At 45.1% G+C, this 21,749-nt stretch overlaps 1 protein-coding gene across 5 annotated transcripts in view; it reads left to right on the forward strand.

Annotated features, from left to right (window-relative positions):
* The window catches only part of P4ha3 (prolyl 4-hydroxylase subunit alpha 3), a 36,920-nt gene that overhangs the window by 4,603 nt on the left and 10,568 nt on the right, over positions 1–21,749 (forward strand). For 3 of the 5 annotated variants that reach the window (XM_060367653.1, XM_060367654.1, XM_060367655.1), the window contains exons 2-7: positions 4,109–4,251; positions 5,172–5,395; positions 9,112–9,261; positions 11,881–11,932; positions 15,933–16,096; positions 16,284–16,460. In XM_060367653.1, coding sequence (XP_060223636.1) covers positions 4,109–4,251; positions 5,172–5,395; positions 9,112–9,261; positions 11,881–11,932; positions 15,933–16,096; positions 16,284–16,460 — 910 coding nt within the window. Of the gene's footprint in view, positions 1–4,108; positions 4,252–5,171; positions 5,396–9,111; positions 9,262–11,880; positions 11,933–15,932; positions 16,097–16,283; positions 16,461–21,203; positions 21,269–21,749 lie in introns of all 5 variants that reach the window. The other 2 variants (XM_021660698.2, XM_060367652.1) reach the window with 1 other exon arrangement.

Here is a 21,749-nt window from a genome sequence, read left to right on the forward strand (position 1 = left end):
CCCCTGTTCTCTTCAGGGTCTTGTTATTCAGCCTAGTGCTGCGCCTGCAACATAATTGTGTCTTGCTCATACACTGAACTGTAAGTCACTAGGACCAATCTCACTGTCTTATTCAAGGTTTGGCTTCTAGATTCTAGAAGAATACAGTTCATTCACTATTTCATAGAGACATGCGTTGTCACAGGCCTGTAACTTGGGAGGCTAAGTCAAGCGGATCACAAGTTCAAGGCCTGCATGGGCTACCAAGTGAGTTCACCGTCATCCTGGGCAAATTAGGGAGGCCCTGTCTCAAAATTAAGAGAAAGCTAATGATGAAACACATGGGTAAAGTGTTTGGCTCATACACAGAATTCTAGGTTTAAATCCTTAGGATCACACATATATACACAGAAGAGTATTGAACTTAGATACTATGGTGATCTGAATGAGAATATCCCTCATAGGTTCATAGATGTGAATACTCTGTCCTCTGATAGTGGAGATATTTGGAAAGGAGTGGCCTTTGTTTGAGGACGTGAGTCCTTGGGGATAGGCTTTGAGGTTTCAGAAATCTCTCACTATCCCCAGTGTGCTTCTGCCCCATGCTTGTGGATCAAGACGTAAACTCTCAGCTGTTCTTGTGCCATGCCTTGGCTCCACCATCATGGACTCTAACCTTCTGAAACCATAAGCCCAATTAAATACTTTCTTTAATAAGTTGCCTGGGTCGTGGTGTTTTATCACAAGAATAGAAAATAACTAAGACAGGTAGAAAGTGATGATAACAAGGTCCTTTTGGCCCATGAACGTTTTGTTGTTGTTGTTTTTCAAGACAGGGTTTCTCTGTGTAGCCCTGGCTCTCCTGGAACTTACTCTGTAGACCAGGCTGGCCTTGAACTCAGAGATCCTCCTGCCTCTGCCTCCTGAGTGCTGGGATTAAAGGTGTGCCCCATTGCCATCCCCCTTGGTCCATGAACTTAATGTGCAGTGGGCCCCATCTTTCCTTTGTATCTCGGTGCCCAGCATGGAGTTGGACATCTAGAAAGTAATGATTCTATATTAATTGAATAATATGTCAAGCTTTTGCATCTTTGTACACATTGGTTCCTGTTAACTCAAAACCCACTCTTCCTCCCTCCCCTTCTTTGTTCATTTCCATGGGAACCATGGCAAAATTAACCCATAAGCCAAGCTTCTGAATGGCTTGGTTTCAGTGCTGGCTTTGCTGTATACTAACTAGTTTAGCCTCATTTTGGTTTCCTCCACTGCAAACAGGACAAAATAAAATCTACAATGAATGGGCTGAAGTGATGCCTCCATGATTGACAGCACTAGCTGCTTCCAGAGGCTCCAGGTTTGGTTCCCAACACCCACATGGCCCACAACCATGGGTAACTCCAGTTCTGAAGAATCCAGGGCCCTTTTCTGGCCTCCGCCAGCACTGCACATATGTGGTAGATAGACACACAAGCACCCATATACATAACACATCCATATACAAACACCCATATACATATACCCATATACATATACATATACATAGACCCATACCCATACCCATATACATATACCCATACCCAAATACATATACATATTCATATACCCATATACATAAAATAAATAAAATAAATCTATTTTTAAATTCTACATTAAGGGTTGTTGTGTGCAACAACTTTTTTTTTTAACTCTACGTACTGATCATAGCCTCCTCCCTTCTCTCCTCCCAGTCTCACTCTCCCTTCCTTTTCTCCCTGTCCCCCTCCTCTACTTCTCAGAAAAGGGGAGCCCCCTGCCTCTACCAGCCTACCCTAGCACATCAAGTCCCTTCAAGAAGAGTCTCTTCTACTGAGACTGGGCAAGGCAGCCCCAGTGATTGAAAAGCAGGCAACAGAGTCCATGTCAGAGATGGCTCCTGCTCTCCTTACTAGAGAATTCACATTAAGACTAAGCTGCCCATTGGTTACATTTGTGTCAGGGGGCCTTGGTCCAGTCCATGCATGGTCCTTGGTTGGTGCTTCAGTCTCTGTATGCCTCCTTGGCCCCAGGTGAGTTGACTCAGTTGGTCTTCTTGTGGAGTTCTTGTCCCCTCCAGGTTCTTCTATCCTTCTCCCAGCTCTTCCACAAGACTCCCCAAGCTCTGCCTAATGTTTGGCTGTGGGTCTCAGCATCTGTTTCAACTTGAGCTTGGTGGGACCTCTCAGAGCACAGTTTTGCTAGGCTCCCATTTGCAAGCATAGCAGAGTATAGTTAATAGTGTCAGGGGTTGGCTCTCTCCCATGGGGTGGGTCTCCGGTTGGGCCAGGCATTGGTCAACCCTTTCCTCAATCACTGCTGTATCTTTATCCCTGCACCTCTTGGAGGCAGGGTAAATTTTGGGTTAAGGTTTTTTGTGAATGTGTTGGTGTTCCCTGTTGGTGTTCCCCTCCCTCCAATAGAAATCCTGTCTGGCTAGAAAGTGGCCCCTCCAGTCTCCATGACCCCCACTACTAGGAGTCTTAGCTAGAGTCACCCCCATATTCTCCAGGAGCCTACCCTGTCAAAGGTCTCCAGCTTGTCTCAGAGATGGCCCTGCCCTTGATTTCTCTTCTCTCTCCAAGCCCTCTGGCCTCCCAGGCCTCCCATCCCCCACCCTACCCTCATTCCCACTCTTCCCACCCACATCTGATCCCCACCCTCATTTCCCTCTCCACTCCCTCTCCTATCCTTTCCCTCTCTTCATCCACTTCTGGTGGATGTCTTTCCAGTATCTATTCTATTTCCTTTTTTGAGTGAGATTCAAGCATCTTCTTTTAGGCCCTCCTTGGCCTCTTTGGATCTGTGAATTGTATGGTTATCCTGTACTATATGGTTAAAATACACTTATAAGTGAATATATGCCATGGATGTCTTTCTCGGTCAGAATGATATTTTCTCATTCCATCCATTTACCTGCAAATTTCATGATTTCTTTATTTTTAATAGCTGAGTAATATTTCATTGTGTAAATGTACCACATTTTCTTTATCCATTCTTCAGTTGATGGACATCTGGGTTGTTTCCGGTTTCTGGCTATTACAAATAAAGCTGCTATGAACATAGCTGAGCAAATGTCCTTGTTGTATGGTGGAGCATCTTTTGGGTTTATGCCCAGGAGTCTTAAGCTGGGTCTTGAGGTAGATCTAGTCCCAATTTTCTGAGAAAGCACCAGATTGATTTCCAAAGTGGTTGTACAAGTTTGCACTCCCACCAGCAATGGAGGGATGTTCCCCTTTCTCCACAACCTCTCCAGCATATGCTGTCACTTGAGTTTTTTATTTTAGTCTTTTTGATGTGTTTTGATCTTAGACTTTCAGAGTCATTTTTATTTGCATTTCCCTGATGACTAGGATGTTGAGTATTTCTTTAAGTGCTTTTTTGGCCATTCAAGATTCCTCTGTTGAGAATTCTCTGTTTAGCCCTGTACCCAGTTTTTAAAAATTGGATTATTTGGTTTGTTGGTGTTTAATTTCTTGAGTTCTTTATATGGATAATAGCCCTCTGTTAGATGTAGGGTTAGTGTAGATCTTTCCCAATTGTGTAACAACTCTAAGGGGGTGATATAGTCAAAGTACTCGGTAGAATGCCCAGTACATGTTAAGGATACAGTAGGTACCAGTCATCAAAATATATAAACAGATCTTTCGGGAAGCAGATCAGGTGCCACCTCTTCTAGTTACTATAGCATTGTGTGTTCAGCGCTCTCTTAGCAAACAGTGACTGCCGTTTGTTCCAGAATGCTTCTGAGAAGAACTTAGTGTTGTGAACCCTGTGAGCTGGAGGATGATTACCTTTGTATCTCTAACCTCTAGCATGGTGCCAGACACGCTGACTCACTCGGGGAATAAATGAATGGACCCCCTTTGACATGTTAGTTAGAGTTTTCATGCTCTTTATGCTTCCCTACTTTTTCTTTTAAGCTGGGCTATTCACATGAATTTCAAGCAGTTCAGCACTTTAATTTCCACATCACTACCCCCTGCTTAAAGAGGTAAGGTCCATAGGCAGGTCCCACAGTACCCAGCTCTTAATCTAGCCGTTCACATCATGCCAGCCTTCCTGGGCTAGAGCAGTTGTGTCTAGGGGTGAGATAACTCTTTCTCATTTCTTTCAGATTCTATGACAAGGTTCTTTCTTTGCACAAGGATGTGAAAAGCCCTGTAGTGAACCCTCTACTTGCCTTCACACTCATCAAGCGTCTGCAGTCTGACTGGAGGAATGTGGTGCACAGTCTGGAGGCCACTGAGAACATCCGAGGTAATGAGGAGGGCTGTGAAATATGGGAGAAGCATCTAGCTCCTGATTCACTGGTAAGGAGGGAGATTCCAGTGAGTTACAATTAGGATTAGCAATAGGTAGGAATTACTTGAACTCCTAAGCCCCTTTTGAGTCTATAGAGTTGGTTTCCTTGCTAATAGGTTTATGATTTTAGATTACAAAATGCCTTCACATCTGTTACCTCACTTGATTTCCACTACAGTCAGGTGAAGAAGTGTATATCCACCCATTTAAATGTGTGGTTTTATGTATTCGATTATCTGCAGAAAGCCATGGCCTGCTAGTAGTTTCTATTTCAGGTTTTTAAACTTGAAAATGAGAATAATGTAATGTGATCTGTAACAAATCACTTTCCTAATTTATCTTACCTTGCACTAGAGGAAGTTTGTTAGTTTGGGGCAGTTAAGAAAAAGAGTTGCCTTTTGCTAAAGGGCAAGACTTCTAGAGACATATATATGTAGGGTAGGACAATATGACAAAGTTGTGCATCTTACTTCTTCTTACCTATTCCTGCAAGTATTTTGAATGTCCTTTACCCAGAACATTCATTAACATTTACCCTTAACATTAACGTCATGTTAAGAATCCACTCTGTTGGAATGGAGAGATGCCTCAGTGGTTAAGAGCACTTGCTGCTCTCTTCCAGGAGGACCCAGCTCAGATCCCAGTGCCCACATCCCAGCAGTTCACAACTTCCTTTAACTCCAGCTCCAGGGTATCCCATGTGCTACTCTTGAGGTCACCTGTGGGCGGGCACACACACACACACACACACACACCTTTAACAAAAGGAATCCACTGCATGTCAGGAACTGAGCCAGCTGCCGGGGCCACTTTGAACAGGTAAATGCCCATCGCCTGTGTTTGGAGGCTGGGTCACAGTCTTACTACTTTTACAGCTCTGAAGGATGGTTATGAGAAGGTAGAGCAAGACCTTCCTGTCTTCGAGGACCTTGAGGGAGCAGCAAGGGCCCTGATGCGGCTGCAGGATGTATACATGCTCAACGTGAAGGGCCTGGCCCAAGGCGTCTTCCAGAGGGTCACCGGCTCCTCCACCACTGACCTGTACAGCCCCAGGCAGCTCTTCTCCCTCACGGCGGACGACTGCTTCCAAGTCGGCAAGGTGACGTGCAAAGAGGAGCGACTGCTCAGGGCTCATTTCTTATGGGTGAACGGTGTCTCAACACTATGCGTCCCCTATGCTTGTGGTAAACATTGACAGCTGATATTGTCCCTGTTCTCAGAGGGGGAAACCAAGGTTCAGATAGGGTAGATCACTAGGACTGCATAACACAAAGCATCAGAACCAAATTTGAACCCCATCTTTTAGCTCTAAACCCTATGCTCCTGCCATGGGAAAATGAAGTCATCTTATACTTAGGACACTCGAGAGTGAATAGCGTTTCTCCTCCCATCCCCCACCCAGGGTATTGTGTATATCCCAGGCTGGTGTGAAACTTGACAGGTTTTGCCTGCCTCTACCTCTACAGTGCTGGGATTATACCATACCCAGTTTCCGCAGTGCTGGGAAGCAAACCTAGGGTCTCCTGCGTGCTAACTAACTACTTAACCAACTGAGCTACATCCTTTACATACAAAATGATTTAACTAAATATGCCAGGCTGGTAGACACAAACTAGGCCAAGAATTAAACACTATATACCCTGCCAGTATATGAACCAGTGAGAGGGAAACAAAGGAAAGGGTTAAAAGGGGTTCCAGATGGTGATGTGAAGGGGTTCCAGATCACAGAAGGAGCCTCCTGAGCGGCTCTGGGATCCTTTGCAATGTTCTCTAAGTACTTAGAAACATGGAGTTAAGTTAGTGCAAAACAACCACTAGACCTCAGGAACCTCCAATGGGTATATTTAGATGATTTTTACTCATATTGAGGTTTTTGTAATATATACTCTTGGCCTACCCTTACCTTCAAAAGGCATACAGTAAATTATTGTTCCTATTTTTCCTTTTGAAGATACTTATTGCAGGAAGGAGTAGTTTTTTCCTTACCCTGCCCACCCAGTGTTCGTTAGCAGATCTACAGTGGGCTTCATGGCTCCTAGTTCCAAGACTGGGGAATCAGTCTCCCAGATGTATGCAAAGCAAGCCTCTATGCTTCTTGCTTCTCTCTCTGCAGTCTTGAGCAGAATGAGAGTCCTGTAATGCACATGGCTAGTTCGAGTGCCTGGGAGCACAGCAGAAGTAAAAGGTTGTTAATGAAGCCTCTTGGCCATGTATTGAAAACTATAAGCCATATACTGAAAATTTAGTAAGCCAAATTCCTGACAATCTTGTTGGAAACCTTTATTTATTTCTGTACTTATTTGAAAGACAACACATTTCAAATGTAAGGGCAGTACATGAAACAATATGAAAAGCAGATCGATTTATCTGTCTGTCTGTCTGTCTATTTATCTTATATATTAAAAAGCAATTATACCTATAAATGAAGTGAAATACATTTTCAAATTTGGCTATATTTAATTACAAGGTTTTCCTTCTTACTCTTACTACCTTACTGCCACCCAGGTCACCAGTGTCCTCTGCCTCGCAGGGGGCTGGTTTCTTCACTCTGAAGTTTATACTATAGAATGCATTCATGCTGTTGTATGTATTAATAATTCATTTTAAAAAACATTTTCTTATGTTATGTGTATGAGTGTTTTGCTCCTGTGTGTGTGTGAAGTCAGAAGAGGACATCAGATCCCCTAGAACTGGCGTGATAGACAGTCGTGGACCTCCATACGAGTAATGGGATTGAACTCAGGTCCTCAACAGGAGCAGCTCGTGCACTAACTGCTGAGCCATCTCTAGCCCAGTAGTTCGTTCATATTGTTCTATTATGTGACTATTCGACAGCTTAGACTCCTGTTGATACACACCCAGACTGCTTCCCGTCTGAGCAACTCTGAGGAAGGGCTGCTCTTAGCATTGTAATTGTGTCCTGAGGCTGCTTGTCTTCATCGCTTGCTTTTCTTTCTGTCTCACTCGGCAGCCCGGGTTGGCCTCAGCCTCCCACACCCTCCACAGCTTAAGCATCTGCTAATGTGCTCACTGTGGAAGTTTTCAGAGAAATTTTTGTTTCTACCATCTGGAATTTAATGTTTTTCTTTGAAAACATATAACCTTGTACTTTGTGTTTTTTATTTAACATATCTAAATATTTGTGTTTGAAAGAATCCCAGTCATGTCAATCTACCATATTGCTAAGTCTTGAAATTCCCCATGAAAATAGCAGATAAATAATTCGGACTTGAGAGCAGCGCCCTAGCATGTATGAAACTTTGAGCTCAATCTCCAACATCACATACATACACATACAACACATGTATACATACCACACATATACACTGCCTCTCCACATGCATACACACCACACACTACACATACACCACACACACGTACTACATACGCACTCCATGCACATACCACACACGTACACACCACACACACCACACACATACCAAGTACATACACACACTGCGCAAAACACACATATATATTACACACACCATCTTCTACATATAGATACCACACACATACAAACTCACACACCAAACATACATACATGTACACCACACATACTACATACACAGCCTGTACACGTACAAACACCATACATACCCATATATGTACCACACATATTAATACACACACCACATACAGTCATATAAATAAATAAATATAAATATATAAATATATATACATATACATATATACCACACACGTATACATATACACAACACACAGTTAACTTTACAGGAAAAGTTTAGGTCATCATCATCACTCAGTTCAACCTTTTTAACAGTTAAGAAACGTGTAGAGGGCCAGCGACAGCACCACGGGCTGACAGCAGAGCTGCTACGGGAGCTGCTCTGTTATTCCGGCTGCAGACTAGCAACATCTCTAGGTCTCGCCCTGACTGGCAGTTACACCTCAGTGAGGTCATTTTGTAAGATTTGTTCCAGCCCAGTGGCTTTATAGTTCCATGCTGCTTCAATACTGACTTCCAGGAAAGTGTCCCCGAAGGTCTGGTATTCTACTTAACTGTAAGCTGGGAGGAGACAGGAGCTATGTCTGGTACAGGCTACCATGCTGCCCGGCATTTCAGCATTTAATCAGCACTGACCTGCTCAGCCACCGCAGCATTCCCGCTGTCTCCAGTCATTACGGTTTTGAATGCGTTGTGCTGTAGCGATGGTTTGTTCACAGGCCCTCGTTGATTCAGTACTGTAAGGACAAGAAGCACCACATGCATAATAATCGAAAGTATTGAATCAGTTACTTGTGTTCTGTCCTCACAGAGCTACCTGCCGTATCCTCCTAAGAACACACTCAAGGCTGCAGTAGGCCAGTGCCCCCTCTTCATGCTCCCCTCTCTGTTTTCTTCATGCTAGGCCCCAGCGACTCATGTGAGCAGAATGTTCATTCTGCCATTCTCTCATCTTAAAAGGCACTCCATCACAACCTCTGCTCACTGAAATCCTCCTCCTTCGAGAAGGGTCTGTCTAGGGTGCCGCTCAGTAAGCCTGCTGAGACCCCAAGTCTCTTCCCTTCTCCATGCTCCATAGTGCCCGGCGCCATTCTGCCCCATGCTGTATAGACTCGAGTTCATCTCTCTTGTCTCCTAGATCATAAATTCCTCAAATGCAGAACCCTGTCTTTTCTCCGTAAGTACAATGACTCATACTATTGTTAGATAGTAGTGAACTGAATTAAAATGAATTTGAGAGTAGCTAGCCTCTGGAGTCCAAATGCCTCCTACTCTGAATAATCAGATAGTTTCCTTTTTTTCTGTCTGTGGGCTAACGCTGCAGCTGTGGCTTGTGTTTCCGGTAGGTAGCCTATGACATGGGGGATTACTACCATGCCATTCCATGGCTGGAGGAAGCTGTCAGTCTCTTCCGAAGATCTTACGGAGAGTGGAAGACAGAGGATGAGGCCAGTCTGGAAGACGCCCTGGATCATTTGGCCTTCGCCTGCTTCCAGGTAGAGGAGTGGTGAAGCTCATTTTTGTCAGTCAGCACACTGTTCGACATCATCTGTTTAATCTTCCTGGAGGCGGGGGAAAATGGAAGGTTGTTATTTTATTATCATCATAGACTGAATGTAAGGAGATCAAGCTCCCAAAAAATATTCTTAACCTTCCAGGAAGCTCGCTGAGGTGGCCCTAGGACACACATCTGAATCTAAGTCTGGCATGCTAAGCAACGCATGGACCACTTGACAGTCTTCTCCTCTCCTAGCACAGTCTCTCTCCTACCTGCTGTTGCAGCAGCCACATAGGTATTTGATGGACTTCGGTCAATGGAGAGCACTCACCCTACTCCCAGTAACTCACAGGTCAGCCCTGATAACATCAGAGCACTGCTGTGATGTTTGACTATCCTCTCCCACATGACTCCGAACCCAGCTGTAGTGTGGCCATCGGTGGCTACCGAGGTGACATCTTCATTCCACTGTAGCAGCCTGAAGGCTCCCTGCAGTCTTTCCCAGTTACTGCTCATCTGCTGCCTGCTGCGTCACACTTAGACATCCCTCGCCCAAAATATAATAGCTTCCATCTTCCTGTATGACTAACCTCATTTCTCACCAATTATATAGTCTTCAAGAAAAGGCTGGAAAAAAAACCATCACTGGGCAGGTTCTGTGGAGTTTCCAAAGTTAATAACCTTCAATAATAAACCAGGCCGTTCCCTGCAATTATTTTTTGGCAGGTTTTGGGAACTGAACCCAGGGTGTGGCAGGCAAGTGCTCTACCACAGAGCTATACCCCAGCCCCAGGCATGCATTTTCCTTCTGTTTTTCTGAGAATAGTGAAGGAACATGTGGGTGATCAAACCCACAAGTTGCTGAGAAAACAGATTCATCTTCAGAGCAGTTAGTAGTCTGCTCTGTCCATGGCCCTTCTTGGTACTGGGTCCTACCTATACACCTGTGTGCTCCTCCTACCGCTCCTGGGCAGATGCTACGTATCGAAATGACTAACTGTGAGCAAAGGGCGAGAAGCGGTTGAGTTTTAGTAGTGGAAGAAAACAGAACCAGCATGAAAAGACTCAGAGAAAGCAGACTAAAGCAGTTCACCCCCAAGGCGGATTACAAATACAGTGCCCAGTGATTTGTCTTATTTCCCTGCAAATCTGGTGACAGGCTTCTCCTCCCTTCTCTTCTCCTCTCCATGTTACACCCAATTTGTCTGATGAAATTCTGTTCACCTGAGAGGCTCACTTAAGTGTCACCTATGTTGTGAAGTCATTCGTACCTCTCCTCACTCCCCACCTTGGCCTGTGGACTCTCACAGAACATTTCATCCTACTTCAAATTTGCAAAAGCAACAAAGCACAGAAGACTTCATCTTATAAATGAATTGTACCTCCCACTTCTTCCCAGTAAATCTGATAGGTGTCTTTCCACTATAAACCTTTGATTACCATATAAAATATTTTTAATTAAAAATTAGTAAGAATTAAATCAGTCATTAAGCCATAGACTGTGGAGTCACACAAGCCAAGTTGAAATTCTGTGGAAACTTGAGTCACTGACTTTATTTCCTTACTTGTAAAGGTAAAAGAGGTGCTTGTTTACAAAGCTACGACTTTTAAGTTAGTATCTGGCAAGCACAGAATGCTCTTGGGCTATTTAACCACTTCTCTGTTAAATATAGAACAGAATGATTCACAATAATAAATAATGAAAAACAATCTGTATTTCCAGTAGCAGTGGAGCGTTGGTCCTCTGTAATGTTTCTGGGTGGAACAAAGTGCAGCCGTTAAAGCAATTGCTATGAAAACCATGCAAGGATAATGCAAAATTAGAAGGAGACAATAGTCATATGAGAAATTTTATTGTAACTCCATAAAAACTCTGTACAGTCAGAAGAGCTTGAGCAGCTAGGTTTCAATGGAGTGGTCTTTAAAATCGTACCCCATATATTTTACACTGTGATCATTAATTGCTTTTGTCACGAAAATGAAACGTTAGTACGCTAACAATTCGAGGAATTCCATTTTTGTACATCCTGGTCAGCTAGTCATCATTCTGTTGCACCCAGAGGAGCCTGAAGGCTCCCTTGGACCTAGGTCTTTCAACCATGATGAGGCCAGGGCTGAACAGCTGCGAACAGCTAATTCCCACACTCAGGCAATGCTCATCTTAGTTTTTCTTTTGCTTCCTTCCACTAATTGTCTAGTCTGTAGGAATTACTAAGTGTGAAGAATAAGAAAAAACTATACCTTCAGTAGACTTTCTCTCTCAATCTCACCTCCTCCTCGTGTTCCTTTTTTTCTTTTGGTGGCACTGTGGATTACATTCAGGCCACGTACCGGGCGAGCACTTCACCACTGAGCTATGCACCAAGCCTAATCAAACTTGTCCCGATTTCTCTCTTTCTGTCTGTTTGCTGGTCAGGGTAATAATAATGTATTTGTTAACAAGGAGACTTGATTTATAGAAGGGCTGAAAACAAAAACAATCCTCTGCATTTCCAGCCCACTGCTTTTTTTCCAAAGAACCTTATTATCTACTGTGGTTTTTTTAAAAACTATTAAGTGATTTGGTAGGAGAAAATACTCTTATTTTGATTGACATTTTCTTTCTTTTTTTAACAAGGCAGGAAATGTTTCACGTGCCCTGAACCTTTCCCGAGAGTTCCTTCTCTACAGTAAGTGATGCCAAGACATAAGTTAACCCATCTCACTTTGGCCCCTGGCCTTTAGTTCTTGCAAGTGAAATATAGTTTGTGTATAGATTGTGCATGTATATGTGTGTGTGTGTGTGTGTGTGTGTGTGTGTGTGTGTGTGTGTTAGAGAGAGAGAGAGAGTGCGCAAATGGCTATGACTAGAGAAGAGTACGGGGTGTCTTCTTTTATTGATGGATTTTTTTCTTAATTTGACTTTATGAGTATATGTGTATGACTATTTTGTCTTCCTGTATGTTCGTGTACCACCTGTGTGCCTCGTGCCAGGGGAAATCAGAAGAAGACATCTCATTCTCTGGAACTGGAGTTACAGACAGCTGTGAGCTGCTGTGGTGGTGCTGGAATTGAACCCAGGTCCTCTAGAAGAGCAATCAGGGCTCTTAACCACTGAGCCAGCTCACCAGTCTCTCCACCTTATTATTAAAGACAAAGTCTTTCACTGAACTTGAAGCTAGCTGCTTTGTCTAAACTGCCAGGCTAGCAAGTTCCTTGAGATCCCTCAGTCTGCCTGTCTTCACCCCCAAAATCTGGGATTTCAAGCGCAGGGGGCCACGTCCATCTGAGTTGTGGGTGCTGGGGATTTGAACTCAGGTTCCCTTGCATTGACAGCAAGCGCTCTGTGAGCCACCTTCCCAGGCCCCAGCTGTCCTTTTTTTTATTATTCTAATTTCACTTTATTTATACACAGATCATTGAAAAGGGGAGATTCATGAGTTAGTTGGAAAAATACTTAGAAAATGTCAACCTGCCTCTTCCCAACTTGTTCTTTCAATGAGAACAAGTGCAGGCTCAGAGCCAGTTTCTGCAGAGGCAGTTTGAAGACCCAGGTTTTGGAAGGAAACCTGGGAATGAAGAAAATCAATGCACACTGTGTGTTCGAGAAGGGAGTGACTCAGAGGGCCATTCACTTCTTCGACTGTTTACTGAGAGCTATCAGTTCTTTCTTAGAACCAGAGCCCACTTGGCGATGCAGGCATCCTGCCCATGTCCAGCTCCGGCCTCTTCAGGGAATGCCTTATGTCAACAGCCAAAGGAGGAGATGCTGCATAGCTCAGCTCTGAGATTTTTGCCTAGTTTGGTGGTAGATGGCTTATTAAAGTTTCATTTAAATATTTAGCTACTAAAGTAAGATGCAAAATCACTAATAGTCACCAAGTATTTGAGAACTTCTTTTTTCCATTGTATTTTATGTGTATGGATGTTTTGCCTGCATGCATGTCTGTCTGCTCACTGTGCACATGCCCAGTGACCATGGAGACAGAAGAGGGTGTCGGATCCCCTGGAACTGGAGTTACAGATGGTTGTGAGCCACCATGTAGGCGCAAGTAACTGAGCCCACATGTAAAAGCAGCCAGTGTTTTTAACCACTGCATCATCTCTCCAGCCCCTAGGGAGTACTTTTTAAACTGCAATTATTCATAACTTTTAAATGGATCTACCAAGAGTGTTTGGCCCTCCATATCGATCTCTGGGTTCTGTATCCATGGATTCAACCAAGTTTGTATTAAAAAAAAGAAAAGGAAAGGAAACCAGCTGTGTTGGTAAAAGAACTTTTCGTCATTCTCCCCTAAGAAGCGCAGTGTAACAACTGTTTCCTCACTTGTGTATGTAGCATTACATTGTGCTCAGGGCTATAAGTGAAGCAGAGCCCACTCAAAGCATGTTGTGGGTGTGCATAAGCTGTCTGCAGGCCCTACACCATTTTATAAACTGACCTGAGGGTCTGTGGATTGTGTTATCTGAAGAGAGCCCCGAACCAACCCACTGTGGACGCTGAGAACAGCCTCTAACATTATTCCTTTCTCATACTTTGACCATGGTGGGGCCATGGTGGTCTGGAAATGCATGAGTAATTAGTAGTGTAAAGAGACTTAAAGGGCTGGGGTGATGGCTCCTATGAAAGCACTTATCTCGTAAGCATGAGGACCAGAGTTCAGATCAACAGAAACACACATAAAATGCCAGGTGTATGCAGGGGCCCACCTGTAATTCCAGCCTTCAAAGGTAAAGGCCAATACAAGAGGTCTCCAAAACAAGGTCACTAGCAAAACTAGTCATAATCGGCAGCTCTGGGTTCAACTGAGAGAGCCTGCCTCCGTAAATAAGGGGGAAGAGCAATGGAGGGTGACTCTTGACGACAACCTCAAGCCTGCACATCCACCCTTCCACATGCTTTCACAAATGCGCAAGAACATGCATACACACATACACACAAAAAATAAAAAACATAAACTTTAAAGTCTACATTCTTTTATTTCTTTGTGCTCGATCCATTAAAATCTCCATCTCTTAGTGACCCAAGTTGTGTGCTACCATTGGTGGTAAATAGGGTGTGGCTACTGAAGATCCGAATTCATTTCTGGCTTTGCAATGTTTCTGCTGGTGTTTGGGTCCATCATTTGCATTCTGTAAAGCTTCATTTCTCCTTTTATTAGAAAGGATTTATCATGTATGCCCTCCCCCTCCTCCTTTGCTAGGAGTGGTGCTAGTGATGGTGAAAAGCACGGGGGTCTCAGATTCTCTGGCAGCATTAGAACAACTCAGCATTTCCTTCTGAGACTCATCCACAGAGGTCACAGGTGGCTACCAGTCCATGGGGCACCTTGCAGTCGAAGAGGGTAGAAACAGGAACACACAAGTCTCCTGGATCTCCAAGGCACTGTACCTAGGACAAAGTCTAGCTCCCTTTTGACCCATACTGCTCTGCTCTGTGGAGGCCAGTGGGATTTTAATTAAGTATACATGGTGGAATCTGTGTATGGGGATGTGCGTGTGTGAGTGCGGGTGCTGGAGGAGTCCAGGAGAGGGCATCAGATGCTCTGGAACTGGAGTTAGAGGTGATTGTGAGCTGTCTAATGAGTGCTGAGCTCTGAACTGTAGTCTTCTGAAAGAGTGGGAAGCACTCCTAACCACTGAGCCGCCTCTCCAACCCCCTAGTAGGAATTCTGAAGGATCACCCAGAGCAGGGGTTCTCAACCTGTGGCTCCAGTGTGAGGAACTGTATTAAACGGTCGAAGCATTAAGAAGGTTGAGAACCACTGTTCCAGAGGACCCAGTGGAGCTGAGAATGAATATGCTTCCAGTTCAGAGAACAGGGAGCTGGGGAGATTACCCCGAGGGTAAGAGCATAAGATCCAGAGCTGGGCTTAGAAAGGGAAGGGAAGGGAAACAGGTGGCTTTCTGGGCCTGCAGGTTAGACAGCCTAACTGAATGAGTAACTCCAGGTTCAGTGAATGACCATGTGTCAAGGGAGTAAGGTGGACAGCAACTGAGGAAAGGCACCCAACATCCCAAAAATGCATGCATGGGCTCAGCCCCTGCTACACACACACACACACACACACACACACAGGAAGAACAGATGGTACCTGTACTGGAGGTGATGACTGAGCTCTCTTCTGCTGTTCTTACTTGTCACACTCTCTTCCCAGTAGTTCCAGGCTCTATGCTCCGGGAGCTCAGCTCAGCCCATTATCGAGCATAAGCCGTGTTTGAACATCTTCTAAGTGGACTGGTAACTGAGTGGATGGACGAATGATTAAGCTTCTTTAAAAAAAAAAAAAAAAACTGACCATCACAATCCCCTGTCTAAGAATATTAGCAGCCATTCCTCAGGTCCTGCCAGTCCAGGCCAGTCATTTCTTTCAGACCAGATGCTCTTTCAGGAGGAAGAACATCCACATGAGATGTTACTAAAGTGTCCAAGTGTCAGTCCTGTGTATAGCTTCAGGAAGGTTTTGGTTTTGTTTGGATGTTTTGTTGTTTGTTGTTGTTTCCATGAAACCAGGTCTCACAGTGTAGCCCTGGCTGGCCTGGAACTCAGAGAGGTCCTCCTGCCTCTGCCTCCTGGAAGCTGGGGTCAAAGGCATGTGCCAGCACATCCCAGCTGCAGGAAATCTTGAAGGTTCTTCCTGGGGCCAGTATTTGCTCATGTGTGGTATTTCCTGTTTGGGTTTCCCCCAGGCCCAGACAATAAGAGGATGGCCAGGAATGTGTTGAAATATGAAAGGCTCTTGGCAGTGAATGCTCACCAGGCAGTGGCTGAGACTGTCATTCAGAGGCCCAACGTACCCCACCTGCAGACCAGGGACACCTACGAGGGCCTATGCCAGACCCTGGGCTCCCAGGTGGGCTTCCTCGGGGAGAGAGGAAGGGGGGAACTGACTGGGGTTGGGGCAACTTGAGGGGAAAACTGATGCCTTAATGACAATACAACGCCTGAGAGGTTCCATCTTCTAGTACCAGTTCTTGATGCCATGGCTCCCAGGAGCCTTGATCCATCTTTCCTTACATAGACTCTGTCTTTCCTTTCAGCCCACACACTACCAAGTCCCCAGCCTCTACTGCTCCTACGAGACCAATTCCAGCCCCTACCTGCTGCTCCAGCCTGTCCGCAAGGAAGTCATCCACCTGCGACCCTTTGTAGCTCTTTACCATGACTTTGTCAGTGACGCTGAAGCTCGGAAGATCCGAGAGCTTGCAGAGCCGTGGGTGAGCATCCCCAGTTCCCCCTTGTTCCCCCACATGCCTGGAGAACAGATGGCTGGCACAGCAAGACATTTTCTTAATCCAGGAGCTGAAAATGCCAACCATTCCGTAAGACCAGTCAGCGGTGGGGAAAAGCATGGCTGTACTCAGCTCTGGTGGGAAAAGATTGAGATGAGGCGCCAGGGGAGTTAGATGCTCAGATTGTGCTGGCAATATCTTCTTAGGGATGTGGAATACATAGCTATCAACAGTTGTTAAAATCCAGCCAATACTGTGCTTGAGACCTGGGCCTGTTGTTGTACATCAGAGTGATCTCAGAAAATAAAAAGGAGATTTCCCCAAATGTCAGCTTTTCCTTATAACTAATAGAAGAAAAGAACTTGACAGCAACAAGGAGTGGCATACTAGTACGCATTTTCAGACAGAGTAGATATGGCTTATCTGATTTAGTTTCATGATTCTGTGAAAGAGGGAACTGAGACCAGAAAGGGGAACTGGTTTAAGGGAAACACATAACTAGAGCCAGGACTGAGTGTAGAGTGCTGATTCTCTCTCTTGTTCTTTTCTCTCTTAGTAAGTTCAGGCGAAGTTACACTGGCTAACTGGCCCCTTACCCTCGGAGACCGCAACAGTTTGCCACATTACATGTTGGCATTGGGCTGGCTGCAGCTCGGCCACAGCTCCAGTCTGAAACCCAGCCTGGCGTTTTCTTAGTTCAGGAGCTGAAAAGCCTCCTTTGGGGACTTTACCAGTCTCGTGGAAGAGGGAATAAGACAGAAATGGCAAATGTGAGCTGGCTTTTAAAGCTTGTATTTGGAAATGCAAATATCACTTCCACCAACAAACTGGTAAAAGCACAGAGGCAGGAGGATCTCTGTGAGTTCAAAGCCAGCCTTGTCTGCATCGTGAGTTCCAGGACAGCCAGGGCTACATAGTGAGACACTGTCTCAAAAAGAAAGAAAAAAAAAACAAAACAAACAAACAAAAAAACCTGTTTAATCCGGTTTCTGGAAAGGATAGTTCATCTCACCTCTACAATCCTGTTGTATTTTCTTTGAAGGCACAGTTATTTGGGGCAGAATTATTTATTTCCAAATGGACACCATGTCCTTAAGTGTGCTGTCCACCCAGTGAGACATTTAGTCATCCATCAACAAAGAGATGAGGAACTTTTCCTCTGCATAAGGCAGTGATTGCCAACCAGTGAGTCTCAACCCCTTTGGGGGTCAAACAATTCTTTCACAGGGGTCACATATCAATTATGCTGCATATCTGATGTTTACATTACACTTCCTAACAGTAGCAAATGACAGTTATGAAGTAGCAGTAAAAATAACTTTATAGTTGGGGGTCACCACATCATGAGGAACTGTATTAAAAGGATTGCAGCATTAGGAAGGCTGAGAACCACTGGCATAAAGCAAAGACAGTGCTGTGATCGAAAGCACTGTGTGAGGTTACCTGAGGGGAAGGTCAGGGGGAGGAAGCCCTGGGGGGGAGAGGAAGGAGCAGGTTTCTCTCACTGAGAGTAATGGTCAGGGTATTCTGGGAAGACAAAGCCACACATTGCAAGGGCCTGGCGGGTAATGTGTTCAGAGACTAGAGAAGCCTGGTGGCTGAAGCGCACAAGAGACAGGACAGGAGATGACCACTGATAGGGTCAGACTATGAGACACCACCAGCAAAGGTCACGTTAGAGAGTTTGGGCTTTACCGCACAGGCTGTGGAGAAGGACAAGGTGACAGATGGGGCCATGAGTGGCTCCAGTTTTTAAGGAAAACTCTGAGAGCAGAAGTAGATTGGAGTGAGACCAGCAATCATCCATTCACGTGGAAGGTCCTCCAGGCCAGGCTAAGTCTGTTCTGATTTTTGTTTGTTTGTTTGTTTGTTTGTTTGTTTGTTTGTTAACTTGGCCGGGGATAACAACAGTGCATTGTCATGACATCAAGCTAGCAGCAGCCTTTTTCTTAGAACAGCTCTGTGGCCACGGTGTTGGGACAGGTGACCCATCAAGAGATGCTCACTGACCCCTTCACAGCAAGGTCATGTATTGAGCATGCACGGACCTTGCCACTCTCCCTTTCTGAGCAACCTCTCTTTGGAGTTGTTGATGACTGTCTGGCCTGTGACTATTCCAAGAATAAGCTGAGGGCTTGTGGGAGGATGGTCCCCCTGAGCCTCCATGGTACCTGACTTATCTCTCTTCCTCTTCTTCCTCCCCTTCCTCCTCCTCCTCTGCCTCACTATTCTCTCCTGAAGCCTCCTCCCCATCCACTCCTGCCTTTTCTCCTCAAGATCTCAGTAGAAACCATGTACCTCCGAGGGCCCCCAGCACTGGCTGCAATTCTGGCCTGCTTTCATTCGTTCTCTGGGTGACTGTGCCTTTCAGGGTACTTTTATGGGGCCACATGCACTAAACCACCCCTTCTCTGAACTCAAAGCTTCTGTTACCAGCTGCATAGCACTTCATTTTTCTGTTAATTCTGCCATGTATGTATTGGTTGGTATCACTAAACATTGTGTCTCCTCAACCCTTATTATGCGCACTGCTGCTCTTATGATTTTGTCCCATGCATGTGGCGTTTATATTTGTTCATGCGTGTATACTCATTTGTATAACTCCAGATTAAATTTGAAGGTTTTCCTCATTAACCTCCCCCACCTTATTTTTTTTAAAGACAGGGTCTCTCTTTGAGCCAGGAGCTCATCAATCCAGCTTTTAACCTGGCTAGCCAATGAGCTGCAAGGATCCACCTCCCTAACCACTGGGATCATAGACTCACCTCCACACCTGGCCTTTTACGTGAATGCTGGAGATCAAACTCAGGTGCTTCTGCTTACACAACAAGCCTTTTGTCTACTGAGCCATCTCTCCAGCCCCTTATAGTTACACTTTGGGAAAGATTTTGCTGTGTTGCCCAAACTGGCCTCGAACTCCTGAGTTCAGAGGATCCTCCCCTCTCAGCCTCTTGAGTGCTGGGCTTATAGGCAAGTTCCACTGTGCCTGCCTAATCTTTGAAGGTCAGAACTGCTAGAACTGGCTTTCTAAATCTCTTAAACTCTTGAGTGTTGACACAGCAATGTAGCCTGGCTGTTGCTGACTCCTTCTTTGCCCTTGACAATCCAGCTGCCTGTCTTTTCTATAAATAGGCCTCTGTCTCTCTCTCTCCTTTCCTCCCTCCCTCTCTCTCTCCATCTCTTCTTTCTGTCTGGAATGTCTGGAATACTGTACTCTTGGCTTCTTTCAAACTGTATGATTGTAGCATGAATATAAGCATTTTGGGAAGGCTTCCCGTTCCTCATAAGAAGGGGCAAGAAGCCTATCTCTGTATATTCATAGCAGCTTGTCCGTTACAACACCATCAATCTATGGACAGGGATGTTTTCTGGTTTAATATACATACACACGTACATACATACTTACATAGATTTAATGTCCCTCACAGCGCTTAACATCAAAAATTCAATAAATACTTGCTCTAAAAAATGAATGACTTGTTTGTAGACACTGACAAAACTATGAAAGAAACTAGGTACAAAGTAATTCCCTAAAAGGGGTGGGGTAGAATTTTTTGAAAAACAAACAAACAAACAAAAAACCCATTGAGTTTTTTGCTCTAGAATAACAAAAGAGGGCACTTCTCTTTGAAACTCTCCTCCTCTGGTTTTAGAAATGACAGAGTCCCACTGGTCACCAGTACATCCAGTAGAGCAGAACACCAGGCCGGGAAGAGCTGTCAGGGGTGCATGGTGTGACGTGCCTACAGACAAGGAAATGCATCCAGGGGAAAGGAGCGGGCTTTCCTGGGATCGGCTGTCTGGGTTAGCAGCTGGGAAGACTGCTGCATTAGAGGAAGGGAGAGGCTTAGCTATAAAGAGTTCATGAAGAAAGGGTTTCAGCTGCATGTGGCTCGTGAGGGGAAGGGTTTCAGCTGCATGTGGCTCCTGAGGGGAGGGTTTTGGTTGTAGGGTTTATTGTTTCACCTCTTCTCTCACTTCTCAGAGATAGAGAATGCTCTAGGTAGTAGGGGAGAATGTGGGAGCTAGCGGAGCTGGCTTCGTTAATTAAGTTGTCCCTTTAACCATTTCTGAGCATCTGCTCCCTGCCGGGCCAACTCCTTGCCCTACAGAGGCTCACTCAGATACTAGACAGAGGCAGACACAGTCTCAAGTGCTCATCTCTCTGTCCCTGGAACAGTGAGTTTTCAATAAGGACATACATTCAAAACAGGCTATAGATGCTACGTACAAAAGTGTTCAGGGCAAAATAGAAACGGTTAAATCAGTACCTTCAAGTCTGTGGGGTTTGGGGTTTGTTGGTTTGTTTGTTTGTTCATGAGCTGGGCAGTTGCGGCATAGCAGTGACCATCTGTAAGGAAGAGCTTTGGCTAGGGTTCTTCAGAAGGAACAGGCTGCCCCAGAAGGACCTTGCTGTTAGAGGTGTCCATTTAATTTGACAAGCATGAAGTGCTTATCCTAGCTCAAGCCCCAGGCCTGACACCAGGATACAAACCGAGATGAGAAATTGCTATGCTCTTCCCCAGCTCAGTCTTGCCCACACAAAAGGGATTCTGTAGTGACACAATTGTTCTGGCTCTTTAAATGCAAGAGACATGTTTGTGCCACCCATAAAATACATTTTTAATGAGCAAGGAACTGTCGGTTTAGAGAAAGGCACATCTGTGGCATGATGAGCCATCCCTTTGCATTAGAACCACCTGGTCTTTCTCTTGTGCTTTCTACCAGCTCCAGAGATCAGTGGTGGCTTCGGGGGAAAAGCAGTTACAAGTGGAATACCGCATCAGCAAAAGGTAGGAAAGGGCCTTGCAGGCAGCCCCTCTTGGGACTGAAGGTACAGCTGGGTCAGTAACAACCTTTCTGGGACCTCTAGAGGGACAGTAGTTCATGTTGTTGAAATCTATTGTGAGGGAAGTTTCCACGCTGTCACGCCATGCCTCCATCCAATTGTAGTATTGTCTGGAGATTAACTGAGACGTCACTAGGAAAAAGCTTGGCAAAAACTACTCCACCTTGAAGCAGGATGCTGCTCGGAGAATGCGTTCCTACACACGTCTCTAGTTTGACTGTACAGACCCCCTTTCCACCTCCTCACTCCTGTACAAGGCTCCAGTGTGTGCAGCCAGGCCTACCCTCCGGCCCTACCTACCCCCAACCATTTCTTTACACCGTGAGTACAGGACTGGGGAGAGAGTGAGAAGAGGAATGCCCTTCACAGCCACGTGAGAATGTGGCATCAGCTTCCTAGAGAAAGGCTAGACCTCTAGGCAAGTG

The sequence above is a fragment of the Meriones unguiculatus genome, chromosome 14 (assembly GCF_030254825.1).
Source record: "Meriones unguiculatus strain TT.TT164.6M chromosome 14, Bangor_MerUng_6.1, whole genome shotgun sequence".
Classification (NCBI taxonomy): domain Eukaryota; kingdom Metazoa; phylum Chordata; class Mammalia; order Rodentia; family Muridae; genus Meriones; species Meriones unguiculatus.